Source organism: Amblyraja radiata, chromosome 3 (genome assembly GCF_010909765.2).
Source record: "Amblyraja radiata isolate CabotCenter1 chromosome 3, sAmbRad1.1.pri, whole genome shotgun sequence".
Lineage (NCBI taxonomy): Eukaryota > Metazoa > Chordata > Chondrichthyes > Rajiformes > Rajidae > Amblyraja > Amblyraja radiata.
In genome coordinates this window covers 129,896,121-129,920,411 of record NC_045958.1, presented here as the reverse complement: position 1 = coordinate 129,920,411, position 24,291 = coordinate 129,896,121, and the positions used below count along the sequence as shown (strand labels likewise).

General features: G+C 46.9%; 1 protein-coding gene across 1 annotated transcript in view; it reads left to right on the top strand.

The window, feature by feature from the left end:
• The window catches only part of wwc2 (WW and C2 domain containing 2), a 116,691-nt gene that overhangs the window by 70,768 nt on the left and 21,632 nt on the right, over positions 1 to 24,291 (top strand). Inside the window, exons 12-13 of the mRNA XM_033018850.1 lie at positions 17,228 to 17,351; positions 22,942 to 23,022. Coding sequence (XP_032874741.1) covers positions 17,228 to 17,351; positions 22,942 to 23,022 — 205 coding nt within the window. The remainder of the gene's footprint in view (positions 1 to 17,227; positions 17,352 to 22,941; positions 23,023 to 24,291) is intronic.

Sequence of the window (24,291 nt, the reverse complement as noted above, 5' to 3'; positions counted from 1 at the left end):
GGTTTTCAAGGGAAATTGGACACTTGGTTCGGAAAAAGAGAGAGATCTACAATGATTATAGGCAGCATGGAGTAAATGAGGTGCTTGTGGAGTATAAAGAATGTAAAAAGAATCTTAAGAAAGAAATTAGAAAAGCTAAAAGAAGACATGAGAATGCTTTGGCAAGTAAGGTGAAAGTAAATCCAAAGGGTTTCTACAGCTATATTAATAGCAAAAGGATAACGAGAGATAAAATTGGTCCATTAGAGAGTCAGAGTGGACAGCTATCTGCAGAGCCAAAAGAGATGGGGGAGATATTGAACAATTTCTTTTCTTCGGTATTCACCAAGGAGAAGGATATTGAATTATGTGAGGTAAGGGAAACAAGTAGAGTAGCTATGGAAACTATGAGATTCAAAGAAGAGGAAGTACTGACACTTTTGAAAAATATAAAAGTGGATAAGTCTCCAGGTCCTGACAGGATATTCCCTAGGACATTGAGGGAAGTTAGTGTAGAAATAGCAGGGGCTATGACAGAAATATTTCAATTGTCATTAGAAACGGGAATAGTGCTGGAGGATTGGCGTACTGCGCATGTTGTTCCATTGTTTAAAAAGGGTTCTAAGAGTAAACCTAGCAATTATAGACCTGTTAGTTTGATGTTAGTGGTGGGCAAATTAATGGAAAGGATACTTAGAGATAATATATATAAGCATCTGGATAAACAGGGTCTGATTAGGAACAGTCAACATGGATTTGTGCCTGGAAGGTCATGTTTGACTAATCTTCTTGAATTTTTTGAAGAGGTTACTTGGGAAATTGATGAGGGTAAAGCAGTGGATGTTGTCTATAAGGACTTCAGTAAGGCCTTTGACAAGGTTCCTCATGGAAGGTTGGTTAAGAAGGTTAAATTGTTGGGTATTAATGGTGGAGTAGCAAGATGGATTCAGCAGTGGCTGAATGGGAGATGCCAGAGAGTAATGGTGGATGGCTGTTTGTCAGGTTGGAGGCCGGTGACTAGTGGGATACCTCAGGGATCTGTGTTGGGTCCACTGTTGTTTGTCATGTACATCAATGATCTGGATGATGGTGTGGTAAATTGGATTAGTAAGTATGCAGATGATACTAAGATAGGTGGTGTTGTGGATAATGAAGTAGATTTTCAAAGTCTACAGAGAGATTTAGGCCATTTGGAAGAGTGGGCTGAAATATGGCAGATGTAGTTTAATGCTGATAAGTGTGAGGTGCTACATCTTGGCAGGACAAATCAAAATAGGACGTACATGGTAAATGGTAGGGAATTGAGGAATGCAGTTGAACAGAGGGATCTAGGAATAACTGCACAGTTCCCTGAAGGTGGAATCTCATGTAGATAGGGTGGTAAAGAAAGCTTTTGGTGTGCTGGCCTTTATAAATCAGAGCATTGAGTATAGAAGTTGGGATGTAATGTTAAAATTGTACAAGGCATTGGTGAGGCCAATTCTGGAGTATGGTCGCCTAATTATAGGAAGGATGTCAACAAAATAGAGGGAGTACAGAGGAGATTTACTAGAATGTTGCCTGGGTTTCAGCAACTAAGTTACAGAGAAAGGTTGAACAAGTTAGGTCTTTATTCTTTGGAGCGCAGAAGGTTAAGGGGGGACTTGATAGAGGTCTTTAAAATGATGAGAGGGATAGACAGAGTTGACGTGGATAAGCTTTTCCCATTGAGAGTAGGGAAGATTCAAACAAGAGGACATGACTTGAGAATTAAGGGACAGAAGTTTAGGGGTAACATGGGGGAACTTCTTTACTCAGAGGGTGGTAGCTGTGTGGAATGAGCTTCCAGTGGAAGTGGTGGAGGCAGGTTCGATTTTATAATTTAAAAATAAATTGGATAGGTATATGGACGGGAAAGGAATGGAGGGTTATGGTCTGAGTGCAGGTAGATGGGACTAGGGGAGAATAAGTGTTTGGCACAGACTAGAAGGGCCGAGTTGGACTGTTTCTGTGCTGTAATTGGTATATGGTTATATGGTTATATGGTGTCAGGTTAGGAAAAGGGGAAGTACAACGAGACCTGGGTGTCCTTGTACATCAGTCACTGAAAGTAAGCATGCAGGTAGAGCAGGCAGTAAAGAAAGTGAATGGCATGTTGGCCTTCATAACGAGAGGAGTTGAGTACAGGAGCAAAGAGATCCTTCTACAGTTGTACAGGGCCCTGATGTGACCACACTTGGAGTATGTGTGCAGTTTTAGTCTCCTAATCTGAGGAAGAACATTCTTGCTATTGAGGGAGTTCAGCGTAGGTTCAAAAGGTTAATTCCCGGGATGGCGGGACTTTTTCACACGGAGAGTGGTGAGTCTGTGGAATTCTCTGCTTCAGAGGGAGGTGGAGGCAGGTTCTCCGGATACTTTCAAGAAAGAGCTTGATAGGGCTCCTAAAGATAGCGGAGTCAGGGGATATGGGGAGAAGGCAGGAACGAGGTACTGATTGGGTGACCCTCGGACTATGATCGGACTTTGCTGGCTTTACCTTGCACTAAATGTTATTTCCTTATCATGTATCTGTACCCTGTGAATGGCTCGATTGTAATAGACAATAGACAATAGGTGCAGGAGTAGGCCATTTGGCCCTTCACGCCAGCACCACCATTCAATGTGATCATGGCTGATCATCCACGATCAGTACCCCGTTCCTGCCTTCTCCCCATATCCCCTGAAGTCATATCCCCTGACTCTGGATGCTTTCAAGAGAGAGTAGATAGGGCTCTTAAAAATAGTGGAATCAGGGGATATGGAGAGAAGGCAGGAGCGGGGTACTGATTGGGGTTGATCAGCCATGATCACATTAAATGGCGGTGCTGGCTCGAAGGGCCGAATGGCCTACTCTTGCACCTATTGTCCATTGTCATATGATGAAAGAATGGACTAGGCTTGTATTCACTGGAATTTAGAAGGATGAGAGGATATTTTAAAATTATTAAGGGATTGAACAAGCTAGAAGCAGGAAACATGTTTCCGATGTTGGTGGAGTCCAGAACCAGGGGCCATAGTTTAAGAATAAGGGGTAGGCCATTTAGAACGGCGATGAGGAAAATCTTTTTCACACAGAGAGTTGTGAATTTGTGGAATTCTCTGCCTCAGCCGGCAGGGGAGTTCGATGCTTACAAAAGAGAGTTAGATAGAGCTCTAAGAGCTATCAGAATCAAGGGGTATGGGGAGAAGGCAGGAACGGGGTACTGATTGGGGATGATCAGCCATGATCACATTGAATGGTGCTGCTGACTCGAAATGGCGAATGGCCTACTCCTCCACCTATTCTCTATGTATCTATAACTATGAATTTCTTTAGTTAGATGGTGGTGAATCTGTGGAATTCTTTGCCACAGAAGGCTGTGGAGTCCATCAGTGGATATTTTTAAGGCAGAGATAGATAGATTCTTGATTAGAACGGGTGTCGGGGGTTATGGGGAGAAGGCAGCAGAATGGGGTTAGGAGGGAGAGATAGATCAGCCATGATTAAATGGCAGAGATGACTTGATGGGCCGAATGACCTAATTCTGCTCCCATCAATTATGACCTTATGGCATTATGATAGTCCCTGCCTCAACTGCCTCCTCCGGCAGCTCGTTCCATACACTAACCACACTTTGCATAAAAAATGTACTCCTCAGCTTCCGATTTAATATTTCTCCCCTCACCTTAAACCCATGTCCTCTGGTCCTCGATTCCCATACTCTGGGCAAGAGACTCTGTGCGTCTACTTGATATATTCCTCTCATTCTTTTGTACACATCTGTAAGATCACCCCTCATCCTTAGTCTGCTATAACCGAAATCTGCTATATAGAGGTCTAATATTGCGAGGGTTTACATGGGAAAAGCTTTTTAAGTGATTACAATGGAGCCGTTCACAGTGTACAGATACATGATAAAGGAAATAATGTTTATTGCAAATAAAGTCCAGTAAAGTCCGATCAAAGATACTCTGAAGGTCTCTAATGAGGTAGACGGTAGTTCAGGACTGCTCTCTGGTTGTGGTAGGATGGTTCAGTTGCCTGATAACAGCTGGGAAGAAACTGTCCCTGAATCTGGAGGTGTGCGTTTTCACACTTCTGTACCTCTTGCCTGATGGGAGAGGGGAGAAGAGGGAGTGGGCAGGGTGCGACTTGTCCTTGATTATGCTGCTGGCCTTGCCGAGGCAGCGTGAGGTGTAGATGGAGTCAATGGAAGGGAGGTTGGTTTGTGTGATGGTCTGGGCTGCGTCCACAACTTCATTTTTCTCCGGGCCGCCAACTCACGTGGATTGTAGGCGCAGTTCCAGACCAAGAGTCTAAAGAAGGATCTAGACCCAAAAAGATACCTATCCATGTTCTCCACAGATGCTGCCTGACCCGCTGAGTTACTCCAGCACTCTGTGAAACGTCACCTCTCCATGTTCTCCACAGATGCTGCCTGACCAGCACTCTGAATCCTTTTGTGTATTAACCAGCATCTGTGGGTGTTTGTTTCCACTATGTATACATTGATAATCCCTTAGTTATAATGGACAATCGGCAATACAGGACACTATTTCCCCCCCCCCCCCCCCCCCCCCCCCCTCCTCAGTCCATTATAACGAGGGTTTAATGTATACTAGACGTATGCGGAGGGAGTGTTCTGTAGCCAGGGGAGGGGGAGGAGAGCGCTGCCGTGGCCTACCGCTGCTGTGGCCGCCGCTGGGGGGAGGAGTGTGTGTGAGGGGAAGGGGATGGGGGTGTGTGGGCGGGGGTGGTGAGTCCTGCCAGCACCCGGCGTTGCCAGCTCCCGACTCCCTCAATCCTCCCACTCTCACTACTCACCTCCCCAGGATCTCGAGTTTGCAGCAATCGGGCAGGCTCCGCGCTCCGGACGGCTTCTGGACTCACAGTTCACTCAGTCACGATTTCTGGACTTACAGTTTATTCAGTCACGGTTTCTGGACACAGTTCACTCAGTCACGGTTTCTGGACACAGTTCATTCACTCATGGCTACTGGACTCACGGTTCACTCACTCTCAGCTGCTGGACTCACATTTCACTCACTCACAACTGCTGGACTCACGGTTCACTCACGGTTGCCGGATAAGGTGACTGACAGACAATTAAGACCAATCTGCTGATCTCACGATTTTTTAACCTTCATAACTTTTGTAATATTCCATCGATCGGAACAAAACTTGGTGCGCTTGGAGCAGAGGAGAACGGTGAGTAAGGTGGCGAAAACATCCTGGCAATATAGGGTACCGTTTTTGTGCAGATGTAAAAACAACGCAGACCGGATGAGGACAAGCTGAGAGTTTTAGTAATAGTATAGATAATATTATGAGAGGTATAGATCAGGTAGACAGTCAGAACCTTTTCCCAGGATGTGAATAATCACCACTAGAGGGCATAGCTATAAAGTGAGAGGGGGCAAGTGTAATGGAGGTATCCGGGGCAAATATTTTACACAGTGAGTGCATGGAACGTGCTCGCTGCCTGGGGTGATGGTGGAGGCAGATACGATAGTGGTGTTTAAGAGGCTTTTCAACAGACACGTGGAAGTGCAGGGAATGGAGGGATATGGATCACCTGCAGGAAGAGGAGATCAGATTAACTTGGCATCATGTTCGGCACAAACATTGTGGGCTGAAGGGCCCGTTCCTGTGCTGTACTGTTCTATGTGAATAATGCAAATGAGACTCTTGGCTGGTGTTAGTGATGGATGGGGGCACAGTGGCGCAGCGGTATTGTTACTGCCTTACAGCGAATACAGTGCCGGAGACCCGGGTTCGATCTCCGACTACGGGTGCCGCCTGTACTGAGTTTGTACGTTCTCCCCGTGACCTGCGTGGGTTTTATCCGAGATCTTCGGTTTCCTCCCACGCTCAAAAGACATACAAGTTTCTAGGTCCTGGCGCGGGGCTGAGACGGTAACGGTACTCACGAGAGGGCGATCCGGCTTGGGGCTGGAACGGTGCTCCGGTGGCTGGGACGGCGTTCTGGCAGTGGTGGCCTGAGTCCGGGGTTCGGCCGCGGCCCAGCGGCTGCGTCAGCAGGACTGGTGGGCGGCAGCTTCGACCACCCCGGGGCCGCGGTGATTGAGCCGCGGGACAGTTTTTAACATCGCCCGGTGGGGTATCGCCTCAGCGCAGAGGGAGAAGAGGAGGGAAGAGACTGCAGCCCTAAGACTTTTGCCTCCATCACAGTGAGAAGGTGCTATGTGGACTCACTGTGGTGGATGTTAATATGTGTTTATTGTTGTTTTTTTATTGTATTGTATGTATGTATGACTGCAGGCACGAAATTTCGTTCAGACTTCGGTCTGAATGACGATAAAGGAAACGCTGTAACCCCTGTAACCCTGTAATTGGGTACAATTGGCTTGGTAAATATAAAAATTGTCCCTAGTGGGTGTAGGATAGTGTTAATGTGCGGGGATCGCTGGTCGGCACAGATCCAGTGGGCCGAAGGGTCTGTTTCCACGCTGTATTTATAAACTAAACTAAACTAAAGTTAATCTTCCCATATTTGTCTGTGTAGTCATCAAATAAACTATTCTTAGGCAACTGTCTTGATTGATGGATTGATGGAAGGAACTGCAGATGCTGGTTTAAACTGAAGATAGACACAAAAAACTGGAGTTACTCACCGGGACAGGCAACATATCTGGAGAAAAGGAATGGGTGACGTTTTGGGCCGAGACCCTTCATCAGACTGAGAGTCAGGGGAGAGGAAAACGAGAGATATGAGATGGTACAAAGAACAAATTAATGAAAGCGATGTGAAAAGACAGATCAGACCATGGATTGATTGACTGAAAGGTGCAGGGTGGACAGAGACGAATCATAAAATGAATGGATGAAGAATGGAAACTATTTGCATTTATATTGCTCTTTGCAAACTGTGGTCTACTTTGGTACTCGAGTGAATATTGCAGCGTTTTCAAGTACATGAAGGTTCCTCGGGATTAACACGAGTTCTTTAATGACCACCTGAAGGGCCTGTCCCACTTTCCCGAGTTATTCACGAATTCTCCCGAGTTTTCCCCCTGATTCAAACACGCAGAATGTTCGTAACGAGTCCGTAGGAGGTCGTAGATATATCGTAGCGGCTCGTTACGCCAGCCGTAGGTACTCGTGGCATCAGGTAAGTCGGGACGTTGTTTTCCAGCCCGATAAAAATTGCCCACGAGTAAAAGAAAATGGTCGGGATGAAAGAAATTGCAACTTTTTACTCGTAAGGAGGGCCTCGAAATAGTCGTGGGAATTCGTAGACATACTCGTAGAAGTTCATGGGCATAGTCGTGGAAGGTCGTAGGAGTTCTTAGATTACCACAATCTTGATTTTTTTTCTTTAAGTAACTTAAACTCGGCAAAGGTTTTGAATTCATTCATGAAAGTGGGACAGGCCCTTGCAGAGGCAGATAGGCATCACAAGAGCTAGTTCACTGCAGACACGAGGACCTGCAGATGCTGGAGTCTTCAGCAACACACAAAGTTTAGTTTAGTGATACGGCACGGAAACAGGCCCTTTGGCCCATCGTCCCTGCTGGTCATCGCTCACCCATTCACACTCATTCTATATTAATCAATTTTTAAAAATCCACTCCCTATACACTAGGGAAAATTTACAGAGGGCCAATCGACTTACAAACCTGCATGTCTTCGGGATGAGGGTGGAAATCTATAAGATCATAAGAGATAGGAGCAGAATTAGGCCATTCGGCCCATCAAGTCTACTCCGCTGTTCAGTCATGGCCGATCTATCTCTCCCTCCTAACCCCATTCTCCTGCCTTCACCCCATAACACCTGACACCCGTACTGATCAAGAATCTATCTACCTCTGCCTTAAAAATATCCACTGACTTGGCCTCCACAGCCTTCTGTGGCTAAGAGCGTACAAACTCCGTACAGACAGCACCTGAGGTCAGGATGGAACCCGGGTCTCTGGCGCTGTGAGGCAGCAACTCTACCGCTGCTCCACCGTGCCGCCCCAGTTAAGTGGAGGCCGTTTCATAGTTGGGTCAGTGATGATTAGTTGTTCCACCCGACTATCCCCCACTACTCTGAGCCATGGAACCACAGAGCACGAAAACAGGCCCTTCAGCCCAACTTTCCCATGCCCATCGAGATACCCCATCTACACCAGTCCCACCTGCCTGTGTTTGGCCCATGTCCCTCTGAACCTTTCCCAACCATGTACCTGTCCAAGAGTATTTTAAACGTTATGATAGTACCTGCCTCAACGACCTCCTCTGGCAGCTTGTCCCATGCACCCACCACCCTGTATGGAAAAAGCTGCCTCTTAGATTCCTATTAAACCTTTTCCCCCTTACCTTAAACGTATGTCCTCTGGTTCCCAATTGCCCTACTCTGGGTAAAAGACTGCGCATCTACCCGATCTATTGCCCTCATAATTTCATACACCTCCATAAGATCTCCCCTCATCCTCCTGCGCTCCAGGGAATAGAGTCCCAACCTGCCTCAACCTCTCCCTACAGTTCAGGCCCTCAGGTCCTGGCAATATCCGCGCAAATCTTCCCTGCGTCTCTTTCCAGCTTCATGAGTTCCTCCAGACCCATGAAAGACTTGTGCTGGCCCAGCTGAAAAATATCACCAACCCCCTCTGCAGTTTGCATATCAGGCCAATAGATCTGTGGATGACGCAGTCAACCTGGGCCTGCACTTCATCCTACAGCACCTAGACCGCCAGGGGACCTATGCGAGGATCCTGTTTGTTGATTTTAGCTCTGCATTCAACACCGTTGTGCCAGAGCTACTACACTCCAAACTTTCCGAGTTGACTGTGCCTGAACCCCTCTGTCGGTGGATCACCAGCTTCCTGACAGACAGAAAGCAGCATGTGAGGCTGGGAAAGTACATCTCGGACCCGCAAACCCTCAGCATAGGAGCACTGCAAGGCAGTGTACTCTCCCCTCTCCTCTACTCTCTCTACACCAATGACTCCTCTGTCAAGCTTCTCCAGTTTGCGGACGAAACAACCCTGATTGGACTGATCCAGGATGGGGAGGAATCTGCCTACAGACAGGATACGACACAGCTGGCGTCCTGGTGCTGTAGCAACAACCTGGAGCTCAATGCTCATAAGGCAGTGGAATTGATAGTAGACTTTAGGAGAGCTCCCCCTCCCCTCACCCCACTCACCATCAACAACACCACAGTCACATCTGTGGAATCTTTTAAGTTCCTTGGAACCATCATCTCCAAGGACCTTAAGTGGGGGGCTACCATCGACTCCACAGTCAAAAAGGCACAACAGAGGATGTACTTCCTGCGGCAGCTGAGGAAGCACAATCTGCCACAGGCAATGATGGTCCAATTCTACACGGCCATCGTAGAGTCTGTTCTCACCTTCTCCATCATGGTCTGGTTTGGCTCAGCCACCAAGCACGACACCTGGAGGCTGCAGCGAATCGTCCGATCAGCAGAGAAGGTTATTGGCTGCAACCTTCCCTCCATTGATGAACTGTGCACTGCAAGGGCCAGGAAGCGAGCGGGCAAGATCATCTCTGACCCCTCTCACCCTGGCCACAAACTCTTTGAATCACCTCCCTATGGAAGGCGACTCCGGACTGTCAAAGCTGCCACAGCCAGACATACAAACAGTTTTTATTCACGAGTAGTTGCTCTACTCAACAGCCAAAAATCTGTAGCCTCCCTTTGCTCTGGTATTTTATTGCATTCTCATGTTTAAGCTGTAATGTTTTATTATTAATGTTTAATGTTTTATGTTTTATTCTTAATTGTATATTGTAGTTTTTTTTCTTAGTCTTTTTTATGTGGGGGGTGGTGTGTGAGGGGGGGGGGGGAATAGGGGGAAACCATTTCCCGGTCACTTACCTGGACGGAGATGCGTCTTTTCTCTGAGTCGCATCTTCATCGTCCCTCCCCCCCCCAACCCCCCCACCGCGGCCTACCAACTGGATTAGCGCGGCCTTTCGTACCGAAGACCGGCCAGCGCTTCAGCGGCGAGCGCAGCGCTGAATTATCATCGCGGAGTGGTGTTGAAGATCCAGAGTGTTGGGCCTGCTGACTTTAACACCGTGGAGCTGTGGTTTGCGGAGCTTCTAGCCACGGGCGGCACCGACTTTAACATCGCGGAGGCTAGGGATCCCTTGCCTGGGACCGCCAGTGTTGGAGCTCAGTCCAGCTGGGCCCAGCTCCGTCAAGCTCGGCCTGTGGACTCCGAGAGCCGCGGTCTCCGGTAAGAAGTGGCGGATTCGGAAACTCCAATTCGCTGAGTGTGTTCTTCCGTTCCGACGCCAGAGCGCCGATCATCCCGGCGAGAGGGCCTGTACATCGGGCTGCCGTAGCGGTGACTGCGGATGGTACAAAGTCCCCGACCATGGGTGAACAAAGAGGAAGATGACTGAACTTTATTGCCTTCCCTCACAGTGGGGAACGTTGACTCCGCTGTGTGGGGATCTTCATGTTAAACTCTATCGTGTGTTGTATTCTTTTTATTCGTATGGCTGCATGCTAACTCACATCTCACTGCACCAAGGCAAATCCCTTGTACTTGTACATACTTGGCCAACAAACTTCTTCATTCATTCATTCACTTTGTGTGTCGCTGAAGGTCGTTGTGTCTGCAGTGAAGTAGTTCTTGTGATGCCTATCTGCCTCTTCAGGTGATCATTAAAGAACTCATGTTCGTCCTGAGGTATCTTCATGTAGTTGGAAAGCACTGGCAATATTCACTCGAGTACCTAGTGGCCCGCAGTTTACGAAAAAGCAATATAAATGCAAATAGTTATCATTCTTTCAATTCATTTTACGATTAGTCTTTCAGCTATTGGCTTATATTTTATAGATTATTGTTTTTGCTATATAATTTCAATTTCCGTCACAGAATAATTAGATGATCCAACGACAGATTTACCAACGTGGTTGATTTGAAGTGTTTGAGAATCTTTGTAAAGTGCACTAGTCCAATCACTTGTGAACAGACAGGAGCAACATTGCAGAGAACGCATCAGGAGTCAAGTCCAGAGCGTTATGTTGTCAAACAGGTCAAACAGATACAAAAACAATGTGATTTTTACTTGCAGCAGCTCGACAGACAATGCTAACACGGTACTCTGCAAACACGGTACTGTGTAAACAACAAAAAGAAGTTCAATATATAAAATTCAAAGTCATTCAGCAATAGACAACAGACAATAGGTGCAGGAGTAGGCCCTTCAGCCCTTCGAGCCAGCACCGCCATTCAATGTGATCATGGCTGATCATCCCCAATCAGTACCCCGTTCCTGTCTTCTCCCCATATCCCCTGACTCCACTATCTTCAAGAGCCCTATCTAGCTCTCTCTTGAAAGTATCCAGAGAACCGACCTCCACTGCCGTCTGAGGCAGAGAATTCCACAGACTCACCACTCTCTGTTTCCTCAACTCCGTTCTAAATGGCTTACCCATTATTCTTAAACTGTGGCCCCTGATTCTGGATTCCCCCAACATCGGGAACATATTTCCCGCCTCTAGTGTGTCCAAGCCCTTAACAATCTTATATGTTTCAATGAGATATCCTCTCATCCTTCTAAACTCCAGAGTATATAAGCCCGGCTGCTCCATTCTCTCAGCATATGACAGTCCCGCCATCCCGGGAATTAACCAGCGTAAAATAAAAAGTCATACAGCGTGGAGACAGGCTCTTCTACCTTACAGCGCCTGACACCCAGGTTTGATCCTGATTACGGGTGCTGTCTGGACGGAGTTTGCACGTTCTCCTGCGTGGGTTTTCTCCGGGTGCTTTGGTTTCCTTCCGCATTCCAAAGAGGTACAGGTTTGTAGGTTAACAGTCTTCTATAAATTGGGCCTAGTGTGCGTAGGATAGTGTTAGTGTACAGGGGTGATCACTGGTTGGTGCGGACTCGGTGAGCTGAAGGCAGGGTTGCCAACTGTCCCGCATTAGCCGGGACATCCTGTATATTGGGCTAAATTACGGGACGATGTCAGGCCCGGGCCAAAGCTCCTCAGCTGGCCCGCCGGCTGGGCTTTGTGTGCAGTCCAGCACCCGGGCCAACTCATCATTCACCCAGCCACGGCCGAGTCGGTCAACGAATTGCCGTCGGGAATTTGTCCCGTATTTTGACCTTTTGTCCCTTATTTGGGAGTGAGAAGTTGGCAACCCGAGCCGAAGGGCCTGGTTCAGCGCTGAATCTCTAAAATTTGCCCTTGAGGTGGGCTGCGGGAGTCATCCCTGGGGAGCAAAGGTGGAGAGGTGAGGAGAGGGAGGTGGTGTCCAAGGAAGAAGATGGCTGGAGGCCCACAACAGCCTGGGACTCGCCTGGAACAGGCACCGCTTGTTCACTTAACCAAATTCATTGCCAGAGACGGCTGTGGAGGCCAAGTCTATGGATATTTTTAAGGCAGAGATAGATAGGATTAGCACGGGTGTCGAGGGTTATGGAGTGAAGGCAGGAGAATGGGGTTAGGAGAGAGAGATAGATCAGCCATGATTGAATGGCAGACTAAACTTGATGGGCCGAATGGCCTAATTCTGCTCCTAGCACTTATGACCTTAACCTAGGTGCTAGATTCCAAATTCGGATGGCCGACCAGTATAATATGATTCTCATGGCTCTGGTAAACAAAAATGCTGGAGAAACTCAGTGGGTGAAGCAGCATTTATGGAGCGAAGGAAAAGGTGACGTTTCGGATCGAGACCCTTCTTCAGACTGTCTGCTAGCTCATGACTCTGGTAATCGGTGAACCAGGGCTTGTTCCAGGAATCCAGTGATTTCACGATCATCATCGTGTCTGACATTAGCCGGTTATTCCAAATACCTTTCAATATCTGACTGAGTTCCAAAGCTGCTGATGGTGGATTCACAGGTCACAGGTCACGGGTTTGGTCTGGATACTCAGAACGTAACCCTTCCCCCCCCCCCCCCCCCAAGATACAACGCGGAAACAGGCCCTTCAGCCCACCGAGTCCGCACTGACCAGCAATCTCCACAAATTAACACTATCCTACACACACTAGGGACAAATTTACACTTATACCCTAAGCCAATTAATCTGCAAACCTGTACGACTTTGGAGTGTGGGAGAAAACCGAAGGAGAAATTCCCACGCAGGTCACGTGGAGAACGTACAAACTCCGTAAAGACAGCACCCGTGGTCGGGATCGAACCCGGGTCTCTGGCGCTGTGAGGTGCTGCGGTGGCCTCAGTAAAATTGTAAACTGTCCCTAGTGTGTGTAGGATTGTGTTGATGTACACGGTGATCGCTGGTCGGCGCGGACTCGGTGGGCCTTTTCCTGTGCTGTATCTCTCTAAAGTATGAAGTCTAAAGCACAGGAATAGGCCCTTCTGCCCACAATGTCAACCATGATCACATTGAATGGCGGTGCTGGCTTGAAGGGCCGAATGGCCTACTCCTGCACCTATTGTCTATCGTCTATTCCGAACATAATGCCAAGTTAAATTAGTCATTTTTTAAAACTGATTTTAAAGTTTCCTTCCCATTTGTCAAAGACGTGCAGATGAATAGATTAATTGACCACTCTGAATGACTCCCCGCTTCTACGGGGCAGAAGGTACAGAAGCTTGAAAGCGCGCACCACCAGACTCAGGAACAGCTTCTTACCCCTCTGTTATTAGGCTTCTGAACGGCCATAAGCTCTCATCTTCCAACCAACCTCATTATGAGTATCGCACTTTTTCCTCATCTTCTTCTTCTTGCGTAGGGCGTGCACAGCAAATAGAACAAGTTGACCAGCAACTTTAAGGGCCTGTCCCACTTAACGAGGTAATTCAAGGGTTCTCCCGAGTTTTCCTCTGATTCGAACTCAGAGAATGACCGTAGCTTGTGGATGTCTCGTAGCGGCTCGTACGAGTAACGGTAGGTACTCGGGAAATCCGGTAAACTCGTGACGTTTTTTCAACTCTGTGAAAAATGTCCACGAGTAAAAAAATACTCGTGATGAAAGAAATTGTTACTTGTTACTCGTACGAGACATCTACGAACTCCTACGCACCCGCTACGGACATTCTCCGAGTGCGAATCAGGGGAAAACTCGGGAGAACTCTTGAATTACCTCGTACAGTGGGACAGGCCCTTAAAGTTGTGGGTCAACTTGTTCTATTTGATCTATTAGTATGTGCACGTCGGGTTGATTGCATTCGTCGAAACAGGGCGGACCACGTGAAGGTTGCAAACTCCCACCTCCCTGTAACACGACAATGTCGTAACACAATGTTCTGTGGTCTGATCTCTTTCTCTTTGCTCTGCCTATTCAAGTTCAAGTTCAAGTGAGTTTATTGTCATGTGTCCCTGTATAGGACAATGAAATTCTTGCTTTGCTTAAGCACACAGAAAAATAGTAAGGCATTTACTTCAGTACAGATAAATGTGTCCATATACCATGATATAAATATATACACACATGAATAAATAAACTGCAAATAAAGTGCAAATAACAGAAAGTGGTTGTTAATAATCAGAGTTTTGTCCGAGCCAGGTTTAATAGCCTGATGGCTGAGGGTAAATAGCTATTCCTGAACCTGGTTCTGCAGTTTGTACTGCAGTTTGGCTTGATTGCATGTATGTATAGTGTAACTTGAAGTGACTGGATATCATGCTGAACAAAGCTTTTCGCTGTACCTCTGTACACATGACAATAACGAAACCTAAATCCATCTTGGAGAACCTGATGGGAGGGGGTTGACTGGGAAAAAACGTGTGGGATTGTTTAGTGAGCGGAACCATTTGGATAAGGGTGGCACGGTGGTGCAGCGGTAGAGTCGCTTCCTCACGGCGCCAGAGACCCGGGTTCCATCCTCACTACGGGTGCTGTCTGTACGGAGTTTGCACGTTCTCCCCGTGACCTGCCTGGGTTTTCTCCCACACTCCAAAGATGTGCAGGTTTGTCGGCTAATCGGTTTGGTATAATTTTAAATTATACTGATTGGGGATGATCAGCCATGATCACATTGAATGGCGGTGCTGGCTCGAAGGGCCGAATGGCCTACTCCTGCTACTATTGTCTATGTCCCTAGTGTGTGTAGGATCGTGCATGTATGTGGGGATTGCTGGTCGGTGCGGACTCGGTGGGCCGAAGGGCCTGTTTCTGTGCTGTATCTCCAAACTAAACTGAAACTAAACGGGATAGACACAAAAAGGCTGGAGTAACTCAGCGGGACAGGCAGCATCTCTGGAGAGAAGGAATGGGTGACGTTATGGGGTCGAGGCCCTTCTCCAGTCTGAGTCTCCCGCTCCCCTGACTCTCAGTCTGAAGAAGGGTCTCGACCCGAAACGTCACCCATTCCTTCTCTCCAGAGATAGAAACATAGAAACATAGAAATTAGGTGCAGGAGTAGGCCATTCGGCCCTTCGAGCCTGCACCGCCATTCAATATGATCATGGCTGATCATCCCTCAGTATCCCGTACCTGCCTTCTCTCCATACCCCCTGATCCCCTTAGCCACAAGGGCCACATCTAACTCCCTCTTAAATATAGCCAATGAACTGGCCTCGACTACCCTCTGTGGCAGAGAGTTCCAGAGATTCACCACTCTCTGTGTGAAAATGTTCTTCTCATCTCGGTTTTAAAGGATTTCCCCCTTATCCTTAAGCTGTGACCCCTTGTCCTGGACTTCCCCAACATCGGGAGCAATCTTCCTGCATCTAGCCTGTCCAACCCCTTAAGAATTTTGTAAGTTTCTATAAGATCCCCTCTCAATCTCCTAAATTCTAGAGAGTATAAACCAAGTCTATCCAGTCTTTCTTCATAAGACAGTCCTGACATCCCAGGAATCAGTCTGGTGAACCTTCTCTGCACTCCCTCTATGGCAATAATGTCCTTCCTCAGATTTGGAGACCAAAACTGTACGCAATACTCCAGGTGTGGTCTCACCAAGACCCTGTACAACTGCAGTAGAACCTCCCTGCTCCTATACTCAAATCCTTTTGCTATGAAAGCTAACATACCATTCGCTTTCTTCACTGCCTGCTGCACCTGCATGCCTACTTTCAATGACTGGTGTACCATGACACCCAGGTCTTGCTGCATCTCCCCTTTTCCTAGTCGGCCACCATTTAGATAATAGTCTGCTTTCCTGTTTTTGCCACCAAAATGGATAACCTCACATTTATCCACATTATACTGCATCTGCCAAACATTTGCTCACTCACCCAGCCTATCCAAGTCACCTTGCAGTCTCCTAGCATCCAGCTAACACTGCCCCCCAGCTTAGTGTCATCCGCAAACTTGGAGATATTGCGTTCAATTCCCTCATCCAGATCATTAATATATATTGTAAATAGCTGGGGTCCCAGCACTGAGCCTTGCGGTACCCCACTAGTCACTGCCTGCCATTGTGAAAAGGACCCGTTTACTCCTACTCTTTGCTTCCTGTTTGCCAGCCAGTTCTCTATCCACATCAATACTGAACCCCCAATGCCGTGTGCTTTAAGTTTGTATACTAATCTCTTATGTGGGACCTTGTCGAAAGCCTTCTGGAAGTCCAGATACACCACATCCACTGATTCTCCCCTATCCACGCTACTAGTTACATCCTCGAAAAATTCTATAAGATTCGTCAGACATGATTTACCTTTTGTAAATCCATGCTGACTTTGTCCAATGATTTCACCACTTTCCAAATGTGCTGCTATCCCATCTTTAATAACTGACTCTAGCAGTTTCCCCACTACCGATGTTAGACTAACTGGTCTGTAATTCCCCGTTTTCTCTCTCCCTCCCTCCTTAAAAAGTGGGGTTACGTTAGCTACCCTCCAATCCTCAGGAACTACTCCAGAATCTAAAGAGTTTTGAAAGATTATTACTAATGCATCCACTATTTCTGGAGCTACTTCCTTAAGTACTCTGGGATGCAGCCTATCTGGCCCTGGGGATTTATCGGCCTTTAATCCATTCAATTTACCCAACACCACTTCCCGGCTAACCTGGATTTCACTCAATTCCTCCAACTCCTTTGACCCGCGGTCCCCTGCTATTTCCGGCAGATTATTTATGTCTTCCTTAATGAAGACGGAACCAAAGTAGTTATTCAATTGGTCCGCCATATCCTTGTTCCCCATGATCAACTCCCCTGTTTCTGACTGCAAGGGACCTACATTTGTTTTAACTAATCTCTTTCTTTTCTGTCTCAGCGGGACAGATGCTGCCTGTCCCGCTGAGTTACTCCAGCATTTTGTGTCTTATCTTTGGTGTAAACCAGCATCTGCAGTTACTTCCTACACAAAAACTAAATGAGAATTGTGTTCTCTTTGTGCAGGTAATGACTTGGTGCGGAGTGCGGGGGGAGAATTACTCGAAGAAAAAGTGCCCTGTGTTTCAGCTGCCGTCTCTGATGAGTCCGTTGCTGGAGACAGTGGCGTTTACGAGGCCTCGATCAAAAGGTACGTACACTTTGCCCAGTTCAGTTCAGTTTTCGTTTATTGTCACGTGTACCGAGGTACAGTGAAAAGCTTTTGTTGAGTGCTAACCAGTCAGTGGAAAGGCAATACTTGATTACAATCGAGCCGTCCACAGTGTACAGATACAGGATAAAGGGAATAACGTTTAGTGCAAGGTAAAGCCAGTAAAGTCCGACCAAGGAAAATAGACAATAGGTGCAGGAGTAGGCCATTCGGCCCTTCGAGCCAGCACCGCCATTCAATGTGATCATGGCTGATCATCCACAATCAGTACCCCGTTCCTGCCTTCTCCCCATATCCCCTGACTCCGCTATTTTTAAGAGCCCTATCTAGCTCTCTCTTGAAAGCTCCATAATGTTTGGGACAAAGACCCATCATTTATTTATTTGCCTCTGTACTCCACAATTTGAGATTTGTAATGGAAAAAAATCACATGTGGTTAAAGTGCACATTGTCAGATTTTATTAAAGGCCATTTTTTATACATTTTGGTTTCACCAAGTAGATATTACAGCTGTGTTTATACATAGTCCCCCCATTTCAGGGCACCATAATGTTTGGGACACATGGCTTCACAGGTATTTGTAATTGCGCAGGTGTGTTTAATTGCCTCCTTAATGCAGGTATAAGAGAGCTCTCAGCACCTAGTCTTTCCTCCAGTCTTTCCATCACCTTTGGAAACTTTTATTGCTGTTTATCAACATGAGGACCAAAGTTGTGCCAATGAAAGTCAAAGAAGCCATTGACAAATGGGGGGACTATGTATAAACACTGCTGTAATTTCTACATGGTGAAACCAAAATGGATAAAAATGGCCTTCATTAAAATCTGACAATGTGCACTTTAACCACACGTGATTTTTTTCTTTAGATATTAGAGATACATTGCGGGGACAGGCTCTTCAGCCCATCGAGTCCATGCCCACCAGCAATCTAGTTCTACCCTGCACACACTAGGGGCAACTTACAATTTTTACTGATTAACTAATTTTTACCAATTAACCTACAAACCTGCACGTCTTTGAAGTGTGGGAGGAAACAGGAGCACCTGGAGAAAACCCACGCAGTCACACGATGAGGGATTACGTGAAGAAGGCCTGTCCAGCACGCATGCACGTCAATCTTCAAAGCAGCGGTGTGAAGTCACAGACAGGAAACATTGACCTGAGAATAGTGAGATTCGAGAAACTAGAACTACCAGCTGAGTTTTATGAGGAAGGGTTGGGAGCGGAGGGCACGTAATCCCTCATCGTAACTCCTCATAAAATAAGATCAAACTTCAAACTGGTAAGTTCTCGTTTAATCTTACTATTTTACTTCGGAGTCACGTGAGTGACTACGTGAAGATTTTAAAGCTCTGTGACTTCATGCCGTGGAACGAGTACATGCGTCACACACTACATCAATTGACCAAGGATGAGTAAACATAATCATGCATTCAGACATGTCATAGATGTAGACATGCTGATGCTCTTCTATGAACCAATAATCACAATAGTAACCCCTGTCATCCAGGAGGAACTATAGACAGAACTAAATAAGTTGGCAAATACCCCCGGTCTGGCAATGGGTTAGTACAATGTATTGAAAGATCGTTCGTTTGGCCACCCTGGAGACACTAGGATGTGGTACCGTAGAACGTCCATACCCCTACCGGTGAACTGTTACAGCCGTGGTGGAGTGAGATTCTAAAGTCAGTCACTCCTGCATAAGCCAGAACCCGTTTAACCTGGAGATGGTCTATACTGATACCTTCTATGAGGTTTATGTAACTGACAAACATTGCTAGATCCGTGCCCCTAAGGCTCTAAGTGACCTAACGTATAGTAGTAGATGACCACACATAACCGAAGGTCCATAGGGTATGCCCAAACTGTAATTAGACCTGATGTCCCTGGTCTACTCTGCTTGACTAAGCCATGAACATAAATAGTTATTTGCCTGCAGCTGTAACCATGCTGACCAGGCACGCTATGCAATGACTGGACCCATTGCGTGAACCAATGCCATGAGCATAACCACTTTTAAGTGAGTTTGACCAAGGACAGGGATGTAGCCGGAGCCCACCGGCGAAGCGGCGTCAGCACAATGTTAACATCCCATATCTCTACATGTCTGAGCCTGTGAGGTTAGAGTTGAAGATACCCTTCATGAAACTGGATATCAGAGGGTGAGACCCAACAGAGTGGGTCCCGCTTCTAGCAGAAATATGATGAGAAGGCACATTTGGCACAGAAAATAGTACTATAACTAATTATGTCAGACCCATTCGAAAATGAACTCCCAGTCGTTAGTTATCCATGCCGTATATATGTCAACGAATTGATTATCATGTATAGGATGGTTTCCCAAGTCACGGGCTGAACCAGCAATACTATGTTAGAATAAATCATATTAGGTTCTTATATGATTCCCAACATCAGCGGGAACCGTCACTACAAAATGCCTGAAGCGGATTCACTGAATATTTGCAAGACCCGACCAACAAGGCAAAATGGAGGAAGACAAACCTCCCCAGAGTAGCGAGAGTGCATCTATCGCCATTGCCATGCCACCTATATATATAAAATATATTTCTACTGGTGATTGAACCTGGATGGAACATCTCGATCTTAGTGTTCCATAAGTCATCAAGTCATTAAAATACCAGTGATCCATCATCCATTCTGTTTTGACATAGATTTAACATGATGCTACTCTCGTGCCAAAAGAGGTTAGGTAAACCATCCCTGGCTACTTGATTGCACCCTAGTGATTAACCTATGACACCACCAAAGCGTACGAACTTGGACTAGAACATGCTGATTATGCATATTCGCACAACCCTTAACCCATAGCATGCACCTAGTGTTTAAAGGTAGCTGATACCATAGAACTGAAGAACAGGTAATTCATGCAAATCCCATCACCTCCGTGAGTGGAGATGGTATTAGTAATTTCTCATCTTAAGCCCTCGCATCTGTTTGTAATATAACTGAAGATTAGCTGACGAAATTATGTGGAGCAATGCTGAATAATGTTCGTCCACCATAGTGACTTTCATGGAGGTAAATAACGAGACCTACTTACCAATGTCTGTCCATGTTGTCATTCCCATAAGGTCGCTGATGCTGCTGGCCAACTTCTCTTCTAGTGGCTAGTCCGTCACCAACGGAGCAGCAATTGTAGAGGCAAAGCACCATTTTCTCTCATGCTACCATCGTGCATTATGCATTAAGCATGGGACCCCGGCAGTCATATTCCGTTCCTGTTTGGAATCAATCCATACTAACCATAGGCACTCTTTTAGAGTGGAAGTAATTTACCTGAATCCGTTGTCACCATCCACCTCCTCAACTTGGCTGTGCATGCCTCTGTATGCACTATGTTTTGCAACTCCATCTCCAATGGTCTTATAATATATATGGCTCCATCTTCATCCTTTATACATCCGATTAGGAGGACTTATGCGGTGAACCAGGTGTGCCTCAGGCATGTGTGCATGTATTTTTGCACCATCTCCATCACTGCGCTCAACCCAGTGGGAGGAATGGCAACCCTGAACCAGGCGTTGCTTCAGGCACATGTGCATACTCCTGTAGCACGCTCTCTACCACTCCGTCCTTCGAGTGGGAGGAACTTCCAACCCTGAACCAGTAGCTGCTGCCTGACATGCCTTTAGATGGAGTGTTCTTTGACTGCGACGAATCCCAATCTCGCCTGACATAGATGCCCAAGCCTTGGCACTCACTCTGAGTTGGGTTTGTCTGGTTACTTCCTTCAGCAGCCGCCAGGACTAGCTGTGCAAATCGATGCGCTGTTGGTATCCTCATTCCCCAAACAGGCTGCACGTGCTAGTGACTCCGAATCCTGCTCCTTTCCGATGCTGATGCATTCTACAGAGAAGGACTGGAGCGCCTCTGGCCCCCGTATGTCAGACATAGTGGGAGAAATGCTGGACACAAACCTGCCAGTTATTTGTCATGGGCGAAGACGTTTACCTGAATGAAGCCGCCCATCCCAGTTAGCGAGAGATTTGATTACTTAATTGATATCGGCAATTTGGGGAAGAACCTTCCACAGTCCCTTAATGAGCAGAATTACCATAACGCCACCATGTATAGCTCGCACAGGTGACTGATAATTAAAGCTCAACAAGGCTTTCCAACCAGTGATTAAGACCGCCATGGCAGGTCCAATTCTACTACACAATTTGTTGGTGTAAGTGATAATAATCCTCTCTTGGTATAATAGTGACGACGTGACCTAGTGGCAACTAAATAAATGCCCACCCTGATAGCCATACTTAAGAAGAATACACTATAACTAGACCACACAACCTATGTTACGGAACCCAGACTCACGTACCTGCGTAGATACCGGTGGTCTTGAGGTAAACCCAAAGGCCCCTGATGTAGGTCTCATTCCCATCCTTGATTTGGAGGGTAGAACTGCCGAGGTGCGTGGATAGTAGATTTCCCCTGAAGGCCAGCTTGGGCCTAGGCCTGAAAACTCTGCCCACAGAATCAGTTCCCTGGCTGCTACCAGCTTTAGAAAACTACCGCCATAGGAGACTTAAGGGTGATGTAGTCGTTAGTAACGTGAGGGGATCTCTGGTAATCCCGTATTGGCAGAATACTCTTGAGGGGGAAGAATTTTAAGGAACGAGTAGGGAGACAGTATTAACGGGGATTGCACAGCAAAGACCCGATGGGCCAAATGACCTCTATAGTGATAGGCAGCCCGGAGACAGGCCTTTCAGTCCATCTTATCCATGGGCTATCATCAGAACTAACGGACGTGATGGGTATTTCTGGTATTTTGTGTATTAAGTTCACAAGGCATAGGAACAGTTAGGCCATTCGGCCCATCAAGTCTACTCCGCCGTTCAATCATGACTGATCTATCTCTCCCTCCTAACCCCGATCTCCAACTTAACCCCTGACACCCGTACTAATCAAGAATCTATAAATGTTTGCTGTGGTCTTTAGCGATATAATGTGGAATCAGACCCTTTGGCCCACCAAGTCAGCGCCAACCAGCAATCAGCCACACACGACTAGTTCTATCCCACGCAATATACACTCTCTGGGTAAATGTATCATGTCATTTATGGTCATTTTCTCCGTGGATTGTCACCTTGTCGTGGTGGAGAAGCTTGTGTGGACCAGAGATCCTGAGAGCGATGCCGTCTGGAGCTATGCTCCTGGTAGGGTCACCCATGGCGGTAAGGTCGAGGGGGAGGTCTCTGACAAAGAGCCAATCCAACCAAGACCTCAACGGTGGAACAGGCGGAGGACGACGGCTGACCTTAGTGGAGCGTCACAACGGCTGGGAAGGCGGATGAAGGCTGCGGCAGAAAAGGGTCTCCGGTCGTCTTGGACTCCATGCCACTGGATCCTGACCCAGATCTGTCAAGGACCGTGGGGTGGCTGTCTGTGCACCAGTCTCCCCACGTTAAACAAAGTCACGCACAGGCGTCCTCCATGAGAAGACAGTCATACTCGTTTCCAGTGACCGCCGATTTTACCGTTACCAAGTCTCTCGGTTGTCTTGTTCACTTCATTCACTTAACTGTGACTATTCTACCGATAGGCCAAGTGAAACGGAAGATGCTATTTATGATGATGATGAGACTTCTCCATTGGAAGCAGTTCAAATCCAGATTGGATTGAAGTAAGAGACCTTAAAATTAAATTAGAGCAGTATTTGTGGCCGTTATTTCTTTATTGTGCTTTTTTGAAACAGATTCTAGATTATTAGCTATAAGAAGAATTTAGTTTACTTATTTAATTTTGAGATTCTGCACAGAATTAGGCCCTTCGGCATACTGAGTCCGCGCCGACCAGCGATCCCCGTACACTCGCGCTCTCCTACACACACCAGGGACAATTTACAATTTTACCAAATTGCACAAGCTACAATCTTGTATGTCTTTGGACTGTGAGAGAAAACCCACAGGGAGAACGTACGAACTCTGTACAAACGGCACCTGTAGTCAGGATCGAACCCGGGTCTCTGGCATTGTAAGGCAGCAACACTACCGCTGCACCACCGTGCCACTCATTTAGTTTAGTTTAATTTAGAGATACAGCGTGGAAACAGGCCCTTCGGCCCAACTGCGATTACCCATTCACACAGGTTCTATGTTATCCCAGAAGAAGACACAATGTACTGGAGTAATGGGCCTGTCCCACTTGGCGATTTTTTAGGCAACTGCCGGCGACTGTATTAGTCGTAGCAGGTCTCCAAAAAACCGGCGGCAACCTACGTCAATCTGGCGACAACCTACGACAGCGCCTACGTCAGGAGAAGTCAAGCTACGCTCATTGGCGTCAAGCCCACTGTCGCAGAAAAGTTCTCAACATGTTGAAATTTTAGCGGCGACCAGAAAGACGCTACGACTTTTTGTGCGACTGAGGAGACGACTCCCGGTGACCACTGGCGAACATGCGGCGACAAACTAATCACCTGTAGTTGCCTAAAGAATCGCCTAAGTGGGACAGGCCCATTACTCAGCAGCGCAGTTCTCTGGTGAACTGTATTCAGGCACTTTCTGGTGTCGTCCACTGTGTAGACTGATGCAAAAAAGATAGTTAACTCCTCTGCCATTTCTTTATTCCCCATTATCAATTCTCCTCCATCATTCTCCAGTGGCCCCACGTCCACTCTTGCCTCTTTCTGACTTTGTAAAACTGAAGAAACTCTTGCTATCCTCTTTTACATTAGACAATAGACAATAGGTGCAGGAGTAGGCCATTCGGCCCTTCGAGCCAGCACCGCCATTCAATGCGATCATGGCTGATCATCCCCAATCAGTACCCCGTTCCTGCCTTATCCCCCGACTCTGCTATTTTTAAGAGCCCTATCTAGCTCTCTTTTGAAAGCATCCAGAGAACCGGCCTCATCTGCCCTCTGAGGCAGAGAATTTCACAGACTCACCAC